We start from the raw sequence: 22,753 nt of genomic DNA, 5'->3' as shown, positions 1-22,753 counted from the left end.
GTGATTATTTAGTGTATTTGTATAGTTAGAAATTGCAAACTACACTCTAAAATAGCTTTAAAATTATTTGATTTGATTTGATTGATTTAATGATTTTCATCCATTATAAATGTGAAAATAGACCATATAATTGAGTTAATTTTACTGTTGTTTCTGTATTGATTGTATGTATTGATTCATTTATTTGTTGACTGAGGGTGGGTCCAGACTTGGATTGTAACTAGTGTCCTCAAATACTCCTCTCTTGGTTTGTTTCATTTATAAATTAGAAATTTCCATGATTTTTCTGGTGTATTAGTGAATGTATGCATTTGCTGATGATCATCATAGATCTGAGTCATTGTTCTTTCTCTTTCTGTCTTCAGTCTGTGGGGATGCAGTATTACAGAGAAACAGTGTCTCATCCTGACTTCAGCTCTGAAATCAAACCCATCACACCTGAGAGGACTGAACCTCAGTGAGAATCAAATAAAAAACACAGGAGTGAATGACTTATGTGACGTACTGAAGGATTCACACTGTAAACTGGAGAGATTGAGGTCAGTAACATTCACATACAAGAATCAAAATGATACAACTTTGGTGGTAATTCTAGGGTGTAGGAAGTAACATTTTAGAGAATGAAAATTTGATAAAGAAACCAAACCTAAATCGAAAAAAACTGCCAAACAATGAAATTTATTATACAAAAAGTGAAATTTAAACAAAGAATGAAATGCAAAATATATACAGTGAGAGATGTTAACAAATCAAAAATAAAACCAAACAAATTATTAAATAGACCCAAGGGAAAAGGGAACATAAGTGGCGTCAAAGGAAAGAAAATAATATAACTAAACTCAAACTAACTTACCATTAACCTCTAACCTAATTGTAAATAAAAAGGAAAAGGAAAAGAAAAATCTTCAGCGTTAAAACGCTCTACATAAACTACTATCTAAACCAAAACAAAAGTGTGGCGCTCACTCCTAACCTGGTGTGTCTATACATTGTCTACGTGTGGTACCGTGTAAGTCACGTGACATCTTCCTGTCCTTTTTTCCCAGGGGAAAACAAGCGATCACAAGATCGTAGAACGAATTACAGAATGCATATTTGCATCAAAAAGGGCTGATAACTATAAACACACTAAGGTTACTACTAGGGTAACAAACAACAACCAGGCTAGAACAGAATAAAATAGAACAGAACAAAGCAAAACCAAGCGCAAGCATGCCCGTGAACGCTCGCTCCGGCGTCTCTTTAAACTGTAGCCACAGTCCGTGATTGGCAGCGTGGGCAGTGACGTCACGCCAGTTTGACAGACATCTTCCTGGTCAAATGGGAACCCAGAGGAGTAACCTGAGAGAGTTTGATATTGTGAGAGAGAAAAAAAAAAAGAGCGCAACACACCGGCAAACCGATATAGCCGTAACAATGATGAAAATCACTTCAACAGTTTTAAACACTTTATATGCAATATCTCATGATGAGACTTGCTTCACATTATATTTGTACTTAATTTAGTTTTACAAGTAATTTTTTTAAACTTCTGCTGCATAGTTTGAATATAAAATTTTGTTTTTGAAAGACAGAGCGAATAAAAACAGATCAGTCACAAACAAGTCACATTTTATTATTGCATTTAGCAATATTTATATAGCGGTAAATAAAGTGAAATGTTTGCTAACATTATAAACACTATAAACATAGCTATAGTCTATTTCAGTCCTCCTTACTCCACAACAAATCCTTTTAATTTAATGCCATTCAGAACAGCACAAGAATGAAAAAAAAAAAAATAAGTAGTTTATAAGCGTCGAGACAAAATGAATGAATTGAAAGTTAAATAGAAACAGAAACTGTTGTTGGGCTCATGTAGTCTACCTCTCTGATTTGACACAAACCCAAAAACTCTCCTCTTCACAATGTATTTGTGTGCTAAACTATTATTTCTGATGTAAACTAGTCTTTGTCCTTCACTCATGTTCAATATGGATGTAAAGGTCATTCTTCACATGAGCAATAATGTGTTTGTCATAACAGCACAGCGGTACGGTGCTCACACTGAACAGCACAGATTGTACTACGGACTATTTAAATGAAGCAGTGTCAATATTTGATGTGTTTGACTGTATTTTATTTTGATGATGAACAGCTGCAATGTGGAGTTAGAAATGCTAGAACTGATCTGCTGTGTGTGTGCATGAGGCACCAGCGCCATCACTTCAATTATTTCCTTATAACAGCAGAAACAACTCAAATACCTCATTTATGGTCATACAGATAAAAGTAAAGCATCATTTGAAACTATAAAGGGTTTACTTTTATTTGTGTCCAGTAACAACAAAAATAAAGCATTGTGCTTTTGTAAAACAAAGAAGACAGGCAGGCTGTGCTTTCTGTCGTCTCGATTTCCATCAAATTATTTGAGCGCGTCACAAAAATTAGCCAAAACTTATCATATATTATTTGACACAATTTTATTCAGCGCTGTATGTCGGTGTGCACCTCACGAGGCTATCTGCGCAGACCACAGTCTTGTTGTTTGTCAGTTAATGATCAGTTAATATGCTTTTGGTTTTATTGGTTTGGGAAAAAAATAACTGAAATCCCTAATCTGGTGAAATAAACAAGTTGATCTTTTTCCTGTTTTATTTGCTTATAAGAAAATTATATGACTTATTTTATTTTCTTCTTATTTTCTGCTCTCCCTCTTTTTGCCAATGTAGGTTAAGAGGCTGTGAAATGACAGATGAAGGTTGTTCTGCTCTGACTTCAGCTCTGAAATCAAACCCATCACACCTGAGAGAACTGGACCTGAGCTTGAATAAACTAGGAGACTCTGGAGTGAAATACCTCAGTGATCTACTGATGAACCCACAATTCAAGCTGGAGAAACTAGAGTTAGTATCATTATACTGTACAGCAGTTACAGTCAGATTAAAGTTAACTGTTTAGATTATTTTAAGGCAAGGCAAGTTTATTTATATAGCACATTTCATAAACAATGGTAATTCAAAGTGCTATACATAGGAGGAATTCAAATCATAATATCATAAAAATCATGAAAATTAATAATAATAATCACAACAATAAAAACAGAGAATTTAAGAACTTTTAAAATGATTTAAAATTTTATTTAAAATTAATTAACAGTAAAAATGATTATACATAAAATAATGCAATCTGTTCGGACGTAGCACAGTGCTCATTCAATAAATGCACAACTGAACAGATGAGTTTTGAGTCTGCATTTAAATGTGGCTAATGTATTAGCACATCTGATCTCTTCTGGAAGCTGATTCCAACTGCGGGCGGCATAATAGCTAAAAGCGGATTCCCCTTGTTTTGTGTGAACCCTTGATATTACTAACTGACTCGATCCTAGTGATCTGAGTTGTCTGTTGGGTTTATATTCAGTGAGCATATCTGCAATGTATTTAGGTCCTAGGCCATTGAGTGCTTTATAAATGAGTAAAAGTACTTTAAAATCTATCCTAAACATAACTGGAAGCCAGTGTAAGGACCTGAGGACTGGTGTAATATGCTCTGATTTTCTGGTTCTAGTCAGAATCCTGGCAGCAGCGTTCTGTATGAGCTGCAGCTGTCTAATGGTCTTCTTGGGAAGGAGTGAGGAGACCATTACAATAGTCCACCCTGCTGGTGATAAAGGCATGAACAAGTTTCTCCAAGTCTTGACGGAAACAAAACATCTAATTCTTGCAATCTCCTTGTTTAACTGAAGAAAGCTTTGGCACATCCAACTGTTAATTTCATCAGTGCATTGGCACTTGGTCCAAGTGTTGTTTAAGTTGCTGTTTATAAGGTTTGAAAAGAACATTTGTCTAGCTTTACCTAGTTCAGCATTGAAAGCATGAAGGCTGTTGTTATAGATGCTATAGTGAATTTCAAGTTTCGTCTTTCGCCACATCCACTCAGCTTTACTGCATTGTCTTTTCATACTCTGTACTGCTGTTGATTATCTCCACAGTGATTTCTGTCTGTCAGTCATCTTTCTGACCTTCACAGGTGCAATTTCATCAATGACATTCTTAACTTTTGAGTTAAAGGACTCCAGGAGAGAATCAACAGAGTCTGCAGAAATGCTTGGCATTGAAGATATAACCTTCATATATAGCACACTAGTGTTATCGTTAGTGCATCTCTTTCTGACAGAGACCGATTTAGATTCAGTGGTAGCAGAGATCAATATATCAAAGAAAATACAGAAGTGATCAGATAGTGCTACATCCTTAATAACAGTGGATGAAATCTTTAGACCCTTACTGATGAGTAAATCAAGAGTGTGTCCACGATTGTGTGTAGGCCCATGCACATGCTGAATCAGGTCAAAAGTGTTCAAAACCGTTATAATTTCTTTTGTAGTTTTGATTTCTGCATTTTCTATGTGAACATTAAAATCCCCTGCAATAGCAAAACAGTCAAACTCTGAACAAATCATTGATAGCAGTTCTGTGAACTCTTCAACAAAGGCTGGAGAGTATTTTGGGGGCCTGTAAATAATGATAAATAGAATGCGTGGAGCACCTTTCAGCACAATCCCTAGATATTCAAAAGACATGTACTGACCAAATGACACTCGCTTGCATTTATAGACATCTTTAAAGAGAGCAGCTACCCCTCCACCTCTCCTAACAGCTCTGCAGACACTCATGAAAGTAAAGTTAGGAGGGGCTGTTTCATTGAGGACTGTTGCACTGCAGCTGTCTTCTAACCATGTTTCATTTACTGTAGAAACATAAAATCCAGGTTGTGTGAGGTTATAAAGTCATTGATCAGAAGTGATTTATTTTTTAGTGAGCGAATGTTTAAAAATGCTAGCTTGATGGCATTACTTTTTTTGTCTCTAGAGCTATCTTAGTTTGATGCCTTATAGGCCTCAGATTAGATGTGTCAACTGTACGACTTGAGAAGGCCTTAGACATTCTATCACATATTAAAACAGAAATAGGGAAAACTACAGGCACACTGGGTTCCCGCTTGTTCTGTAAATATTCCTAAGTGTTGCTGCTATCGTAGCGGGGACCCGACACATATCACCGAAAGCTGTTATCAGTTGTTTTTGGTTCACTCACAGCAGACGGAGGAGGGTTTGGGCCCTGATGTTGTGGCAGCGGTCGGAGAGCTCTCAAAGGAGGAGGAGGGTGAGCTGGGCCCACAGGCTTTGGTGGTTGTGTTGTCCTTTTTAGTTGATAACTGGGGGCTTGCAGCAAAAGAGTGGGAGAGTCTGGTTCCAGCATATACCAGTTCCTCCATTTTCTGTGAGAAGCTTAGAAGTGGAGATGTTGGAGAGAGGGATAATGTGTCTGGTGAATGGAGCTCTGGCTCTGGTGTTTCTGGTGGCTGAAATATGTTGTCCTGGCTTCCCTGACTGTTTACCAGAAAGTCGTCCTTCGGTGCTGAGTCTTGGAGCTGTTGTAATACGTCACAGTCTGTCTGTGATAAGCTCTGTGGGCAGGGCTCAGCCAGGAAAGTGTCCATAAGCAGTGCTTGTTGTGGCTGCATGGCGTTGTCAGTGTCCTTGTGGGTTGTGTTGACCACATGATGACTCTGAAATTGATAAGATGTTCTGTTGTCACTCATACTTTGTCCAAGTGTGTGTGTGCCATTCATGTTGGGTGGACTGGCCCATTCTACTAATGGATGCCGGAGTGAAAAATAGATACTGTACTTTAGTACTCTCACACCAAGTTTGTTTGGGTGGAGGCCGTCCAGTTTGAACAGTTGTTTATGGTCCCAGAAAAGATTGAATGAAGTTGACTCCTTTTAGACTGCAGGTTCTTTGTAGCCAGGTATTCAGTCCAAGCAACCGTGAAAACATGTTAGATCCCCTTGCTGGGAGTGGTCCACTGATGAAAGACTGAACTTCAAGTCTTCGAAGTGTTTCAATGAGTTCACCAAAATCCTTCTTTAGGAGCTCTGACTGCTCTTTCCGAATATCGTTCTTTCCCACATGGATGATGATTCGATTTGCAGTCTTGTGCTTCATTAGAATGTTCCGAAGTTCCTTGTTCACATCAGAGACGGTTGCTTGAGGACAGCAGCATGTAGTTGTAGTTCTGCTACTGATATTTCTGATAATGGAGTCCCCCACTATCAGAGTCCTGGGCTCGGGTGCGCTCTGAGCTGAGTGCCGCTGTCTGCTCGACCTTGCGCGCCTGTTTATAGCAATGTTAGCAGCTGGCTGACATGATACATGTTCAGTCACATTTGGGGATTCCTCAACCACATTCATGAATGCTTCAAATTTGTTTTCAAGCGCTATAGGGGGTGGTAAAACACCAGTTTTTGCAAGCCTTGTCATAACCATATCTGGGATAGAGGATGCTACAGCAGCAATACGAGATTCTCTTGACAGTCTGATGTCTCGAGTGCCTTTGGGTCTCGCTCCCTGTTTGTGCCATCGATTTGTGTGTCGATCAGTTTTGGCTTGTTCCTCTACACTTATACACTGTCAATATTGACTAGATTCACAGGACTCACCGGCTGTATGCTGAGGGGGTCCGTGATGATGATCTTCTGTGTGTTCCACCTGTTTTGGAAGTCCAGCAAGTAACTTTGTTTCTAAAACCACGATCCTTTGTAGAAGTCTGTGTCAGTTTGTGCAGCAAGTGGATTCCAGAAGAGGCATTTTCTTTCTTGTCTGTTGAAAGTAGGCAGCTGTGTTTTCTTGTTTCCGGAATGTAAGCTGCTGGCATTGGGAGGCAAAATGTCTCCTTTTTCGTAATGTTTGTATCAAAAATGTGTTGTCTGAGCACTGTGCTGATCTGTTGAAGTTAAAATCTCATGGTGTGTTCACACCAGACGCGACTTAAATCGCGCTATTTGCGCGTAGTTGAACACTTAAACATTTTGAGTTTACTCGCTTCATTCGTGCGTGAAATTCACTTCACAACAGATGCGAATTTGCGTCATGGGAGAGGCTTCTGCCACTCGTCAGTGGGAAAGTAGTTGTAAAATAGGTGAATGAGCTCAATTTGCCAGCTTTAGCTTGCTTATAATCTCAATATGTATATATATGTAGGTCAAATGAAGTAAAGAGCGTTTTTTTAAAACTTAACAGATTGTCCAAACTTGTTCATTCGCGCGTTTCACACCACCGCATTCGCACGTTTCGCGCCGCAGGATGGCTATTTGCGTCTTTGCATTGACTTAACATGTAAATCACTTGCGGTTGCCACTTCATTCGCATCCGGTGTGAACGCACCTTTAGAAAAATGTGAGAAAAGTTCATAAACAGGGAGCAAAGCGCGGAGCAATAAGCAAGAGCGTTTGAACAGTAGCAAAGCCGGAAGCCAATCCCAACAGTCTCAAGTCACATCATTTATAGTGCTGCATCTTTTCTATTTCTCCATCATCAGAAAGATTCAGCAATAGTATTAGTTAATGGGTTTGTATGTGTGTTAGAGCATTAAACTAGCTGCAATCTGACATGTTTCAAATTATGAATTTAGACAATTTAATTGTTACCTTTTGTGTCTACATTAATCCTGTATATTAATCTAAATGAATAAAATGCACATTTTGAGTAAGGACAAATTCAGATATGGATTGTAACTAGTGTCCTCAAATACTCCTGTCTTGGTTTGTTTCATATCATTAAGATTTCATGATTTTTCTGGTTTATTAGTGGCTGTATAGCATTTGCTCATAATCATCATAGATCTGAGTCATTGTTCTTTCTCTTTCTGTCTTCAGTCTGTATTATTGCAGTATTACAGAGAAACAGTGTCTCATCCTGACTTCAGCTCTGAAATCAAACCCATCACACCTGAGAGAACTGGACCTGAGCTGGAATGAAATAACAAACACAGGAGTGAATGACTTATGTGACGTACTGAAGGATTCACACTGTAAACTGGAGAGATTGAGGTCAGTAACATTCACATACAAGAATCAAAATGATGAAAATCACTTCAACAGTTTAAACCAAAACACTTTAGACTATGGCCCGGTTTCACAGACAAGGCTTAAGCCTAGTCCTAGACCAAAATGTAAGTCTGAGCTGTTTGAACTGAAAGAAACTTGCACTGACTGATCTTAAAATATATCGGTGTCTTTGTTTTGTCTCAAGATGCATACCAGTAATGTTTTTTTCTAAGCATGTTTATAAAAATTACTTAAATATCCTAATTGAACTATCTGCTAATCCTGGCTTAGTCTAAGCCCTGTCTGTGAAACCGGGCCAATATCTCATGATGAGTGGGTTCATGGGTTGACATTATATTTGTGACAAATTCTTCACTTTAATGATTTGTTTGTAAGATGATCTTCTCTTCCTCTGTTTGTCTCTTTCTAGTCTTTTTGGCTGTGGCATTACAGATGTTTCTTCTTTAACTCAGTCTTTGACAAACGCAAAAGCACTGCAGTTTCTAAAAGAGCTTGATCTGACTGATAATATGATTGAAGACTCAAAGCAGCGGCTCATTGATGTGCTACGAGACTCAAACTGTAAACTGAGGTGAGTAAACTTCACTTTGTGATATTAAAGAGATCTTCAATTACCTCTGATATGTGGACAAATATTAACTTTCAAATATTTGTGAAAGGAGATGATCAAATGATCATCCAGCTTTATTTCAAAGGGTTTGTGTCAGAATGAAATGTAAAGTTGATCAAAATGTTGAACACAAAGGAGGAAAGAGAACAAAAGCAGACTGTCAGAGCTTTATCCAACAACAGCTGCTTTATTAATGCCATCAGTAATAGTGAATCATTCCAGTTTGAAATAGATTTGGTCAGATTGGAGGAAAACGCTGGTAAAATCAGTGCAGATTCCAGCTTCAGCTCACAGCCGTCCAGCATCACATGATCAATGTCTCTGTCTCTTGTGTGTTTTTATTTTGACAAGCAACACGTCACATTCCTTTACACTTACTTTACTTTCACTTATTTACTGAGACCAACACAAATGTTGAAACTAGATGAAAAACAGCTTTAACTAGTGGAACATTGAACTGAAAGGTTTTTGTTTTGAGGCAAAATCACATTAGTATTTGTTCTTGTGGTTTATTATATTTGCCGTTCACTCATTAGTGTGTGTTTCTCTTTATAGTGTCTCAATAGAGTCACACAAACACAAACATATGAATGGAAATCATGTTCAATGTATTTAAAACACAAATATTGTTTTAGAAATATCTATGCAAGATCATGTAAATGTAACCTTTAAAGAAACTGTAACTGAAGTAGTTACTGATTTGCAAATTTGTTCCACTAAACACTGATTTTTCTTTCTCTCTATTTTGTTCGACCTTACAGTGTTGATTAAAATTATTTGTCAAGAGTCCCTAATATAATTGATTCACCAAAGGATGGTAACTGCTGTCTATCCTAGTTGTTGAATCCTGATGAAAGCAGCAGTAAACATCAGGTGAGGATCCACAGAAGAGCTTCACTACTGTGTCTATGAGGAGAAAGAAATGTGTGATAAATGTGTGAATGTGATCCATACAGGTGAAGAGACTCAGACTTTACAATCAAATAATGCAGCATGTGTGTTAGAAACATGTGATACTGAATGATTCATGTTGATTTAGTATTCAAGCAAATGATGCTTTTGTTTTATTGAAAGCTGAAACAGGAGGAAGACGCTCAGATGAGTCTGTCTGGCTCTTCAGTTTAATAATATTTGTATTAAACTCATCCATAATGATTCAAATGTTGAAATGTGATTGTCAAGTGCAGCACTTAAAAGTGTCAAAGATATAAAACAAGTCTACAATGTGAAATGTCCATGTTATCCAAAACATTAGTTATCTCATATTTTATACACATTATTCTATTTTACTTTATATTCAGTTATGTGTGTGTGTTTGTTGTTAATGTACAGATATCCAGTATATTGTCTTTGTTCACTACATTTGTTTTTGCATGTAAATACAATGATACACATACAGTTGACAGTTTATTTTTGTTCGTTTTGTTTTTCTTACATAATACATAATTATCTTACTGTCTTATGTTGTAAAAAAGTTGTAATAAGAAGCTTTACAACTAAAATGACAAAGTTATGTAGATTTATAAGCAATTACTGTACTGTCTATTAAAACAATACACTGCAAAATATTTTCTTAGTATTTGTTGTTTTCTAGTACATCTTAAATCAAGAAGAATTTACAAGTAAAAGATATTTTGTCTTGTTTTTTTTTTTTTTTTTTTTTTTTTTTTTTTATGTTACCAAAATTTTGTTAATATTTTGCATTAAACAAACAAGCTAAAGTATTTGCCAATGGGGCAAGAAAAATAATCATTTTGTTAGGGGTGTGTGTAGGACGAGACGAGACGATAGACGAGATTAACAATTAACAATATATTTAATCTAATTCTCCAAGAGGAACAAGGCAGGAACAGGCAGGAACACTTTCACACATATCACACAACGTTAAGGACCGACAATACACTGAAATCAAGGACAGACTTATAAAGGGTAACTCATAATTAAACACAGGTGACGGTGATTACACAAACGAGGACTAAAAAACAGGACAAAAACAGACGTGAAATGTGACACATTTAGCCTTTGAATTAAGATTATTTTTCTTAAGCAAAAACTAACAAAATTTTTATTTTTTAGAAAACAAGACTTAATATCTTAAGTAATTTTCTTTGTAAAGTAAATGCACCTTGATTAATACTAGAAAACAAGACATTGCATTGCATTTTTTGCTGTGCATTCATATTTAAACAACTGAATTACTGCACAAAACAATGCAAAAGATGTGCCACTGTGCATTGTTTTTATTACTTTGCACAAAAAGTAAAATTAAAGTTTTTTTTTTCTCTAATTCTAGTGCTTACTGTACATAATATTCACTAAAGCTTAACACAGTGCTAGACAATGAGAATGAAGAATCTGTTATACCACAAGGAAAGTTCTTATACTGCAAATGTGTGTCACCATCGTGGGCTTGAGTTGGTTCTAGTTGTAATAGTCTTCTTCAATGTCGTTTCTGAAGTAAATGCAAGCCCTCCGTCTGACTCCACAGCTTAAAGAAAGTTACCTCCTTTCTATTGTCTTCAAAAAGAGATTAAATGTGTAAAAAATGTTTTTGCCATCTCTCTCTTTCTCCTTATATAGTCAAAGCAAGGAAAGGCAAGTTTATTTATATAGCACATTTCATACACAATGGTAATTCAAAGTGATGTACATAAACGGAAATAAAATAATCATCACAACAATAAAAACTGAATTTTAGAACATTTAAAATTATTTAAAAATGTATTTAAAATTACTTAAAACAGGTAAGAATAAAAATGATTATACATAAAATACAATGCAGTCTGTTTGGACGTAGCACAGTGCTCATTAAATAAATGCATTTTATTTTCAGCATTACTTCAGTCTTCAGTGTCACATGATCCTTCAGAAATCATTGTAATATGCATGACCTGCAGGATATTTGTAAAATCATAGCATGGGTACCACTATACTGTATATTTTGTACAATGGTAAAACCATTTTTTTAGACATTTACCATGGAGGTACCACTCCTTTCTGAATGATGTCCAAAAACATGACTTTGTCATGGTACATGTCCAAAATATGGTATAACCACTGTGTATGTTCAAAAAACATTGTATGACTATAGTACTTTAGATATAGTAGATTTTTAAAAAAAAAATGGTAAAACTATGATAAATGTCCTTTAAAATGTTCAAAAACATGGTAGACATCGAAAAAAGTATGGTATCACCATGGTAAATGTCTAAAAAAAAAGTCATCATAGTAGAAAAAAAGGTTTTATCATCTTGCATTTTCAAAAACATGGTATCACCAGAGTAGATGTCCAAAAAAACATGGTATGACCATTGTGCATGTTTAAAAATGACAAATGTACTGTAGATATAGTAGATCTCCAGAAAACATGGTATTCACCACAGTAAAATTCCCCTAAAATTCGGTACCATTGTATATATTCTAAAACATGGCTTAAACATGTATAAACAAATGTTAAGGGACATTTACCATAGTTATACCATATTGTTTTGGAAATCTACTATATCTACAGTACTATAGTCATGCAACATGTTTTTTGAACATACACAATGGTTATACCATATTTTGGACATGTACCATGACAAAGCCATGTTTTTAGGACATCTACTCTGGTGATACCATGTTTTTGGACATTCAAGATGGTAAAACCCTTTTTCTACTATGATAACATGTGTTTGTAGACATTTATCATGGTGATACCACTCTTTTTTCTGAACATGTACAATGGTAAAACCATTTTTTTTTTACATTAACTATGGTGAAACCATGTTGTTTATAATATCTACTATGCTGATGTTTTTTTTTAGACATTTCCCATGGTGATACCACTCTTTTTTGGATGTCTACCATGGTGATGTCATGTTTTTGAACACATGGTTATACCATATTGCGGACATCTACAATGGTTATACTGTGTGTGTTTTTTTTTGGACATTGGTAATACCATGTTTTTGAATATCAACATGTTTTTTGGATATGTACAATGGTCATGTCATCTTTTAGACATCTCTTCTCGTGATACCATGTTTTTAGACATGAAAGATGGTGAAACCTTTTTTCTACTATGATCATATGCTTTTTTAAATATCATGGTGATGGCCATACAGCATGTTTTTTGAACTTGCACAATGGTTAAACCATATTTGGAAATGTACCATGGCAAAGCCATGTTTTCTGGACATGTACAATGGTCATGCCATTTTTTTTACATGTACCATTTTTTTTTCTACTGTGCTGACATAATTTTTTAGATATTTACCATGGTGATGCCATTCCTTTTTGGATGTCTACTATGGTGATACCACGTTTTTGAACATGTACAATGATAAAACCACATTTTTGGGGACATGTACCATGGTTTCACCATGTTTTTTTTAAAATCTACTACATCTATAGTGCTACACAGTCATGCCACATTTTGGACATGTAAAATGGTCATACCATTTTTTTTTACATTATTAGCATGTTTTTGGACATTCAAGATGGTAAAACCCTTTTTTCATTTACCATGATGATACCTTGTTTTTTTCTACTATGTTTTAGACATTAGAGGTAGTCCTTTTTGGGTGTATCCTATGGTGATGCCATGTTTCTGAACATGTCCAAAGGTAAATCCACACATTTGAGGATATTTACCAGGGTTATATAATAATAAAAAAAATCTACTACTTCTACAGTACTATGGTTGTACCATTTTTATTTCTCAGACTTCTGCTTCTTGTGATACCATGTTTTTGGACATGTTCCATGGTAAAACCATGTTTTTTGGACATCTTGTATAGTAATACTATGATTTTGGACATATATAATAGCGATACTCTGCTTTTAGACACATATCATGGTAAAACCACATTTTCAACAACTATGGTAGAACCATGGTATTCTTGGAAAACCATCTAAGTACCATGGTATATTAATATGCAATTGCTCAATTCTATGGTATATATATATATATTACAGTACCATGATTTTACCATTCTTTGCCTTCAACATGTATGATATAAATAAGGGTTTAATATGTTAATTTACTGCTGTATAATAAAATGTTTTAGGGCCGCAGAAGTGGGTCAACAGACATGCAAACACTCTCCACAGACAATCCTGCCCTTAAAACACACTCTAAACACTCATTCAACACGCTAATGAGGCCAATTAGTGACGCTAATTACCCAGAGATCTCATTTACATGACAATCAGCAGAGCTGGTGCTGGAAAGAGGAGGCTGGAAAATGAACTCAAGAAACTACCCACAATAGAACACACACCATCTCTGATGGATCACGATGGCTAGCTTTCTTACAATTTGATATTAAGGGTGGGAAAAAAATTTAGTCTGTTCACTTACAAAAAAGTGCTGTGGTATTAGCATGTTACCATGGTAATTTTGTTTTTGATATAAACTTTATTACTTCAAGAAATAGGATTGATATATAAAACTATTTTTTTTTTTTTCAGAACATTCTGGCAAGGTTCTCTCAAAGTTACGAACAAACGTCTTTAAAATGCTCCCAAAATGTCATCGGTTTTGATAATGCTCCTGTGAAACTTTCATTCTGAATGTTCTCAAAGTGGTTAAACCTGTCCAATTTTAAAATGTTTTAAAGTTTTTTTTCTTGGTTATTAAAATATTCCATTTTACCATTTTGCAAACATCATGTGAATGTCACTTTTGAATGTTCCCTGGACGTTCTAAAACAAGTAGTAACGTTTAAAAACGTTATACGAGCATCCAAGTAACACATTATGTTTTCTTTTCTAAAATGTTTAGGTTGGACATTTGTATAACATTTCCAAATGTTACTAATTTTTTTTAGAACTTTCAGAGAACAGTCAAAGATAACGTTCCAATAATGTTTGTAAAATGGAATGTTCCTTTCACGTTTGAATAACCAAGAAAGAACGTTTGTTAAAGATTTAAAAAACATTTAGAACATTTAGAACGAGAATGTCCGCATATTATTGAATTATACATATTATTGTTAGGTGCGTTTGATTGATGTTTGTATGTAAGCTATGTGTACAGATTGTCTGATTAGTTGCCTAATTAATCAACTAATTGCTGACCTCCACATATGGCACTATCCTGCAGGACAGATCTCCCATCAGCCTCCTCTTGGTCAGCTCGTTGAAGATCACCACTGGCAGGCAGAAGAACAGGACCATGAAGTCCCAGAACGCCAGACTGGCCAGAGCGCAGTTCCAAGTGCTCTTCAGGTAATAATTGTGCCATACGATACACATGAGCGCCAGATTGCCCACAATGCCCACGGAGAACACGATGAGCGCCAGCAGCATGACCGCGTAGGCGCTGTACGACTCGTCCGTGAGCGGGTAGAGCGGGTTGTGAACGCGCAGCGAGCCGTTGAACGTCCGCGGGGTGGTAAAGAACGCGTCTGGGTCGGTGTGAGGGCGCGGGTGTCGGTGCGCATTCCGCTCGCGCTGCTTGTGTTTGGACCCGCGCGGAACTCTCTGCGAGCGCGCATCCTTATCTTCATCTTCCTCACCGTGATGCTCTGCGGAGGCGTTCAGCTCCAGTGATGAGGAGGATGATGATGATGATGACTCCATCAGGCTCACCTTCATCTCCACCGCGCGTTTATCCGCCTGAACTGAGCCGGCAAACACAATCAGAGCGAATAGCACGCTCAGCATCATCGTGAGGCTCTGCTGAACGGATCTGGATGATGGAATGATGTGCTGCGGATGAGCGGGAGCTCCAGTCTGATCATCTCAACAAGTTCTGCTCCTCTAGTTTCTCATCAAGTTCTTGAGTGAATTCATGAAGAGCGCCAGAATAAAAGCCGCCCCCTTGTGGACGATAAACGACACTGTTCACTGACAGAGAAGTGGGAAGTTTTTGGAAATGTTGCCATGGTGGCTCTACTTCTCAAACCTTTCCACATAATTACACTTTTTCTCTATTTTAAGTCAAAACAACTCTGAAATTACAGAAAGTTAAATGGTGTATGTATTGTACTGTTTAAAATGTTTACTTTGGATTGCTTGAAGATACTTAAAGACAATATAGGAAAGAACTGAATTATTTTTTCCCCCGCTGGCTAAATTTAAATTTCATAAATAAAAATCTTAAATAAAAAGTCTTTAAAAACCCTCTTTTCTTTATTTAAGGTTGATTTAGACACGTACATGGAAACTATCCAACGTTTTCATCCTAAAAACTTACTCTCTGTATTTCTTCTATGTGTTCTCTTAAAGTGTAAATGTATTATACTTTTAAAATGACCAATAATATGAAATCATTGTAAAAGGACACTTGACAAGTTTGATTTTACTAAAAGTTTATTGTCCTTACAGTGATGTTACATTATTTGTATAAAGTATGTTTGGACTGGATTTGGATATAAATCAGATTGACATGTCCTTTTTTCACATGTCTCATTAGTCACTAATATGTTTTTTTTTGTTTGTTTATCATAGAGATTAAACTGTTTAAACTGTAATATACAGTAAACAGTCTTATCTTCATCAGTCACGCATGTCTGCAGAATATGTTACTTTGATCATATGTGGGACTGAATCTGGTCTTAAATCCTGGACTGTATTTGATGAGATCTGATCTTCTTGAGTGTAGATGAGTCTGAATCTGAGAGGAGACACAAGAGTCTCATTCTTCATCTTCTCCATTACATGTATTTACAAACTCTCAATAGAGTCCCGTTTTGAGTAGTATTTCCAATGATCTGGTATTTTTTCATAACCCTGAAATGTTTTATTGTAGTATTTTTCCAGATCTTTCTGGAATCTGCACAAAAACCACTTCCAGTAGGACTCTTCTGTATTCTCTATATTTAAATCTTCCATTTGTTGTATTAAAACACTGATCACCTGCCACTAAATGAGTTCAAATATCAGCACAGAGATTCTGAGTTGAACTGAAATATGTGCCAATAATTCCTCTAAAACTGTGGAAGGAAGCACTGTGAGATCTAAGTTGGTTTTCTATGGAGTCCAAACATGGCATTCATCATGGTGGATTTCCCAGAGCTCTGAATCCCTAAAACTGACAGCACAAAGACTCTCTGGTCTCCCAGTTTGTGGATGAGTTGATCTAGAACAGCAGAGATCCAGATCACAGGAACATGAGCAGCATCTCCATCCATCAGCTCCAGTGGAAATCCAGAGATCATCATCTCTGCTGCGAGACTCGGGAGAGAAGAGAAGTCCATCTGCAGGTCTTTCTTGTTCTTCTTCACAGATGAACATGATTCATAGATCTGACCGATCTCCCTCATGATGTGCTCCAAACCAAAGGATGCAGCTTGAAGATCCTCAGGTATTCTCTCAAGTTCAGTTCTTTTTTCTTTTTTTTCAGGATCCTTGCATTCTTGATCATTAATCAGTGAAGCTTTGACAAAATTACATTCTTGTCTCTTTTTTATTTTTATTTTTTATTTAACCTTATTTATCCAAGTAAACTGTTTGGGAACCACTTCTCATTTACAAACATGACCTGAATTCCTTTTCCCCCTCCTCTATTCACTTTGCCTTCGATCATCTGTCAGAAGCGAGTCTGTGGACTGAATGATGGCCATCAGCATCTCATGTCCTCCAGATACCATCACCAAACTTACTCAACAACATCAGCAGATCTCCAGAGACATAGTGATCCATGAGCAGATCCTGCAGAGCAGAAGAACAGACAGCACTGAACATCTGACAAACACAGATTCAGATCAATTTAACTTCCAAATCAATCCAAAGTAAATGAATAAATGCATGTAATAGAAATCCTTCACCTGCTCATGTGAAATCAGTGCTTTACTGACATCTAGTGGTCAAACTGAGCAACTGACTGGAAAACTCAATCACTTCATTACAGATGACAATAATAAGAAACTGTTTACAATGTAGTTAATAAATCTGAATGACACTATATGCAACATAGAGGAATTATAATTAATAAAGACCATAAACGGTTTGTCAGTTTCTCCGCTCTTCGTGTCTTCGGCCATGTTTTCCAAAGATCCGACACAAACCTATGACCATTGGTTTAAGAGATTCACTGCTAACTAGTAAAACACTCCATTATTACGACCAGCTGCAGCTCTAAATACATGTTAAATAAATAAACAAATAAATAAATATTATTAATAGCTAATGTAAATTATCACATGAAGCAAATCTCATTTATTTTTATTTTGTGTTGGGATCCGCCACTGATTCCTGTTTTGAGTGATTCGCATAATTTGACCACTACATGTCAGTAAAGTCGCACTTAAGTGTCTACTGATTGCAGAAGCTGGACCGATACATTAGCAAATGTAAAGTTTCTAATACATTGGAAAATAAAAATAAAAAATCAGGAAGGGGGCCAACACTTTTTCACACCACTGTATGTCTCAAGCTTGAACTTTTGCCTGCTTTTGTCAGAAATCAGTCAGATGTGTCTAAAGAACTGAGAAGAGCCATAAATGAGTAAATAAATGAGTGTCACTCAGAATCATCTTATATCAGAGTAGATGAGGAAGATGATGATGACTGCAGAAGAGGAAGAGAAGCAGCACAGAAGATGATGAGTTTACTGGAGAAGAAAGATCTGATGAAAGTCAAAGAATCATTTCTGCCTCATCAGGGGAAACTGTGGCATCAGTGGAGTCAGAAGAACAGAGAACTACATCGACCCCAAGGAGATGAGACAGAAATGGACATCAGTAGAAAATACACGGAAATTAAAGAAATCCGTCAACAACAGCATGAATCTGACATCAGTGAGTTTATGAAGCTCTTTATTCATTAAATGAACACATATGATAACCATGAGAAGATGTTTTTTTTATTAAATGGCTCAGAATCCTCCTGGATGAATATACATCAGCTGATATTTCTGCTGTACATAACAAATATGATAAAAAGTGGTGCACAGTCTTAAAAACGAAAGAGAATCATGATAAATATGTACAATCTGAAGCTGCACAAAATGAACTTTTGAGAATATCTGAGGATCTTCAAGCGGCACCATTTGGTTTGGAGCACATCATGAGGGAGATGGGTCAGATCTATGAATCATGTTCATCTGTGAAGAAGAACAAGAAAGACCTGCAGATGGACTTCTCTTCTCTCCCGAGTCTCGCAGCAGAGATGATGATCTCTGGATTTCCACTGGAGCTGATGGATGGAGATGCTGCTCATGTTCCTGTGATCTGGATCTCTGCTGTTCTAGATCAACTCATCCACAAACTGGGAGACCAGAGAGTCTTTGTGCTGTCAGTTTTAGGGATTCGAGGCTCTGGGAAATCCTAAAATGCTGTGAGAACATTCAAGACCTCAAGACTCAAAGTCAGACAGAATGATGCTGAAAGATTTAAAAGGTCATATTAAAGATGTCTGGGAGGCTTTATTGTGTTTAGCTTCTGGAAATCTCTGGAGATTTCAGTCTACAGGAAACTGGAGATCGATACAGGAAGTGTTTCTGGAGTTTTCGCAGAGCCATGGAAACTGAGAACAAAATACAAAACAAAATAGAAGATGAAACAATTCATAAAGTTGATGAAGGTGGTTCTCAAAGAGAACTGAAGAAGACAAGCGAAGAAATAGAAAAAATCAATGTCTGAATTCTTTGAGAGAGACAGAGGTGCATACTGTATACTGATTCAGTGGAAAACATTTGAAATTATATCAAAGCTTCAGGAAAATATTGTGAAAGAAACAAAGAGGAAATTAAATGACATTCTTCAGCAGCACCTGAAGAAAAAGATTGATCTCAGAGAAAACATCACGAAAACACTGTCTAAGAAAAGAGCAAAGAACTCGCCTTAAAACATAAAGACAAAACAATCCACAAAGAAACAAAGAAGTAAGAGTTTGATTTGTTCTGGAAACATTGTGTAAAGATCATCATCAGAGACACTCCTGATTCTAGTCATTTTCAGTATTTTTGCTTGTATAAAGTGTGGACAGACTGAAACTTACAAAAATATTGATAATCCTATTGATGTCCTGGAAAAAACTGCTTGCAGGTCAACAGTTGAAAGAGAAAATGTACTGATCCCTGACTAACAGATAAAAGATTGATTCAGTTGACGAACACAATGATCACTTTAGGAAAACAATTCAGGAGATCTGTTTATTTATTTGAATCTACTTTAAAAGGCACTATATACACTCATAAACCATCATCATTCATTGTAATTCCTCACACATAGCCTACAGTGCATTCACATGAAGCGGTGCTTCCGGTAACTCCATTTGAGTCTCAAGGAAGTCGCCATTTCTCAGAGCTGCGCAGTTGGTGCAGTTGTTTTGCATCATGGCGTCCTCAAGCGCCGCAAAAGAGGGAAAAGGTAACTTTTGTGTCTTCATTTTAAGACAATTTTGGGTCATACTAATTATACGGATAATAATTTGTGTAATCTATTTAGGGCACACAAGTGTTTTACCACAGAATCTCCGTAATGTTTTACTTTCGATTTTGCAGCGCAAGCGTTATGTGAAGTGTTTACTTCTAAAAACGGGCAACTTTAAACCCCATTAAAGTACAGTAGGATGATTTATATCGTCGGTCATTTTAAGGTATTAAAAGAGTACAAATAAGAGTACAAAAGGATTATCAGGATCTAAAGTGCTTCCTAGTATTTTAAATGATTATGGAAGGCCATTTCCGGCAGGTAAGACAAATAAATCATGCCTTAAAAAGTCATGAAAGAAAATAAATTATGATGTTCGAAGTTGAGATTATGTCTTTAAAAGCGATATAGCTGCCATTGTGGGGAAACAAAAAATAGCTAGTTTACCACTTCAGGCTAATATTTAGCTAAATAATTTGCATGGTTTTAAATGTTGTTAAATCAACGTTATACTTCATGAATATTTTTAAACACGGATGAATTTGCTTTGATGTAACAGTTATTACATCTGTCTGGCAGAAATGGTTCCAAAATATATGGTCACATGACCGTAAAAAAGTACATTTGCCAAGATAGAGGGGGTGGGTCAGCTTACCCACTGGCTCAATTTACCCCACTCTCTGTATGCAAATGCCTGTATTTTATACTAGTATATGTTGGAAGCTGGTAAAACGGTGTATAAACTAATGCACTAATGCATGTTATTGCTGTTTTTAATTCAAGTTAGACATAAACATTTGTATTATCCCTCAATTTCTTTTATTATAACAAATGTAACTATGAAATAGTGTAAGTATATATTTTTTTCTGCACCACAATAACTGAATCTCTAATGACTCAAGTGCAGTTTATAACTTTATTCCAAAACCTGGCAATGCGTGAAACACTACGATGGCCTGATGTTTCAACAATAACTACTGCAGGTTTACAACTTGAAATGGTCCAGCAATTTACTGCAGAGCAATTACCGAACGCAATCAGATATTAGTGTCACCTTTGGTGGATCTGAGCTCAATTAGATTAACCAAATCTCTACTTATTTTTTTTGTAGGTAGAAGAGGAAGCTTTGTAACAGATCATCCGAATAGTAAGTATACACCTACAAATGTTCACAATATTAGCATTTGCTTACTTTAATGCCCAATGTACTTCACAAGCAATCAATCTGTTTCATTTCTATGCACATGATAGTATCCTCTCACTCTTTGTCAGTGTCCCAGAGAAGACTGGTGTTGGTTGGAATGACTGGAGCAGGTAAAAGCTCCTCTGGAAACACCATACTGGGCAGAGAACACTTCAAAGCTGCAGAAAGTGCTTCATCTGTAACCAAAGAGTGTGGCAGAGTGACTGAAAATGTGGCAGGGAGAAAAGTTACTCTGGTAGATACACCAGGCATGTTTGACACCGATATCCCAGAGGAGGACTTTCTAAAACAGGAGATCAGTAGGTGTATAAATATGACGGCACCTGGACCTCACGCCATCATCCTGGTCATTCGGTTCGGCCCATTTACTGAAGTGGAGAGCCTTTCAGTGGAGAAGGTCAGAGCCATATTTGGAGAAGAAGGAGATAAACACACAATCGTCCTCTTCACTCACGGTGATGAACTGGAAGACTCTTTTGAGGAAGACATCAGTGAAGCCTCTGGGGACCTGAAAGAAATCCTGAGTCGCTGTGGGGGCAGATATCACGTCTTCAACAATAATGACATGGAGGATCGTGATCAGGTTGTGGAGCTGCTGGAGAAAGTAGACGCCATGGTCGCAGCTAACAGAGGAGAATATTACACCAGTGACTCTTATGAGGATGTAGAGCTCATGCTGAAAACTCAAGAAGAGGAACTCAGACGAGAATATGAGAAAAAATTACAAGACAAAGAAAAAGAACTGGAGGCCAAATTTGCTAAAGAGAAGCAGAAGCTGGAGGAAAGATTGAATGAATACAAGCGTTATTACGAGGGAAAGCTTCAAGAGTTCAGACTGGAGACAAGAAAGATTTACACTAAAGAGAATAAACTCACAATGATTCTTAAAAACTTAAAATCCCTCACAGACAAATTTAAATCAAAGTCTGAGTAACATATGCTCAGGCTTAAAAGGCCTACGCATAGTGTACAATATGTAAAAATAAACAGATGCTGAATTGAATTATGAAATTGAATTTTGATAGGATATGTGATTTATTTACAGAACAGTGGGTATCACTAATCAGTTTTTTTTTTTTTTTTTTAATTACAATAACGATTTGTTTTGTTTGGCTTAGTTTTAATGGGACGATGTTTGGAATGATACTAATGTGGTAATAATTCATTTTTTAATGTGTTCTGCTGCTGCAATGTTGACATAAAGAATAGGAATATATTGTGCCTTGTTTACAGTTTTGTGTTTAAAGGAAACTGATCTACTAAAACCGTTATTTGTGTCTGTAAGGTTTGGACAAAATGTGTGACAGCTGCACCTATTTGAAAACTGTATTAAAAAGAAATATGAAAACTCATTAAATTGACATTTACAGATGCATTTTTTGTGTTGTGTAACTCTATTACAGAGAAACAATAATCATTTTACATTATTTTGTGATTTATATGTTATTATTGGTAAATATAAAGGTAGCAAGGCAACTAGACAAATAGACAAATAACCCAATATTTAGGTAGTGTTTAACCCAGCAACACAGTTAATCTGACCCACTGGTTGGGTCAAATAAACAACCCAGCATTTTGGGTCAAATGATTTAACCCAGTGTGTTCTGTCCCATAGTTACCCAGCAGCTGGGTTATGGTTGGGCTATTTTTTAACCCAGCACTTTTTAGAGTGTACTATAATTTGGTGCAAAAATAAAAAATGTTAAAAGATGTTGAAAATTTCAAGTTATTTTACTACTGCAG

The 22,753-nt window shown here is 36.4% G+C and overlaps 2 protein-coding genes across 2 annotated transcripts in view; both read left to right on the top strand.

Moving 5' to 3' along the window:
* Positions 1 to 8,468, top strand: part of LOC141337915 (NACHT, LRR and PYD domains-containing protein 12-like) — a 42,536-nt gene extending 34,068 nt beyond the window's left edge. Inside the window, exons 14-17 of the mRNA XM_073843490.1 lie at positions 366 to 539; positions 2,712 to 2,885; positions 7,702 to 7,875; positions 8,303 to 8,468. Coding sequence (XP_073699591.1) covers positions 366 to 539; positions 2,712 to 2,885; positions 7,702 to 7,875; positions 8,303 to 8,468 — 688 coding nt within the window. The remainder of the gene's footprint in view (positions 1 to 365; positions 540 to 2,711; positions 2,886 to 7,701; positions 7,876 to 8,302) is intronic.
* Positions 8,469 to 19,769: 11,301 nt separating this feature from the next.
* On the top strand, positions 19,770 to 21,944 carry LOC141337914 (GTPase IMAP family member 7-like). The gene is made up of 3 exons (XM_073843489.1): positions 19,770 to 19,803; positions 20,918 to 20,953; positions 21,079 to 21,944. Exons 1-3 carry the CDS (start codon positions 19,770 to 19,772, stop codon positions 21,942 to 21,944), a joined length of 936 nt encoding a protein of 311 aa, XP_073699590.1.
* The last annotated feature ends 809 nt before the right edge of the window (positions 21,945 to 22,753 follow it).

Source organism: Garra rufa, chromosome 7, assembly GCF_049309525.1.
Source record: "Garra rufa chromosome 7, GarRuf1.0, whole genome shotgun sequence".
Lineage (NCBI taxonomy): Eukaryota > Metazoa > Chordata > Actinopteri > Cypriniformes > Cyprinidae > Garra > Garra rufa.
Note: the sequence above shows the minus strand (reverse complement) of the source record. Positions and strands in the feature narration are given on the sequence as shown.

Excerpts from the sequence above, each read along its gene's own strand:
- LOC141337914 (XM_073843489.1), top strand. The coding sequence starts at position 19,770 with ATGGCGTCCTCAAGCGCCGCAAAAGAGGGAAAAG. Across the intron at positions 19,804-20,917 it reads CGCCGCAAAAGAGGGAAAAG|GTAGAAGAGGAAGCTTTGTA; the intron begins GTAACTTTTGTG and ends TTTTTTTTGTAG. Across the intron at positions 20,954-21,078 it reads TGTAACAGATCATCCGAATA|TGTCCCAGAGAAGACTGGTG; the intron begins GTAAGTATACAC and ends ACTCTTTGTCAG.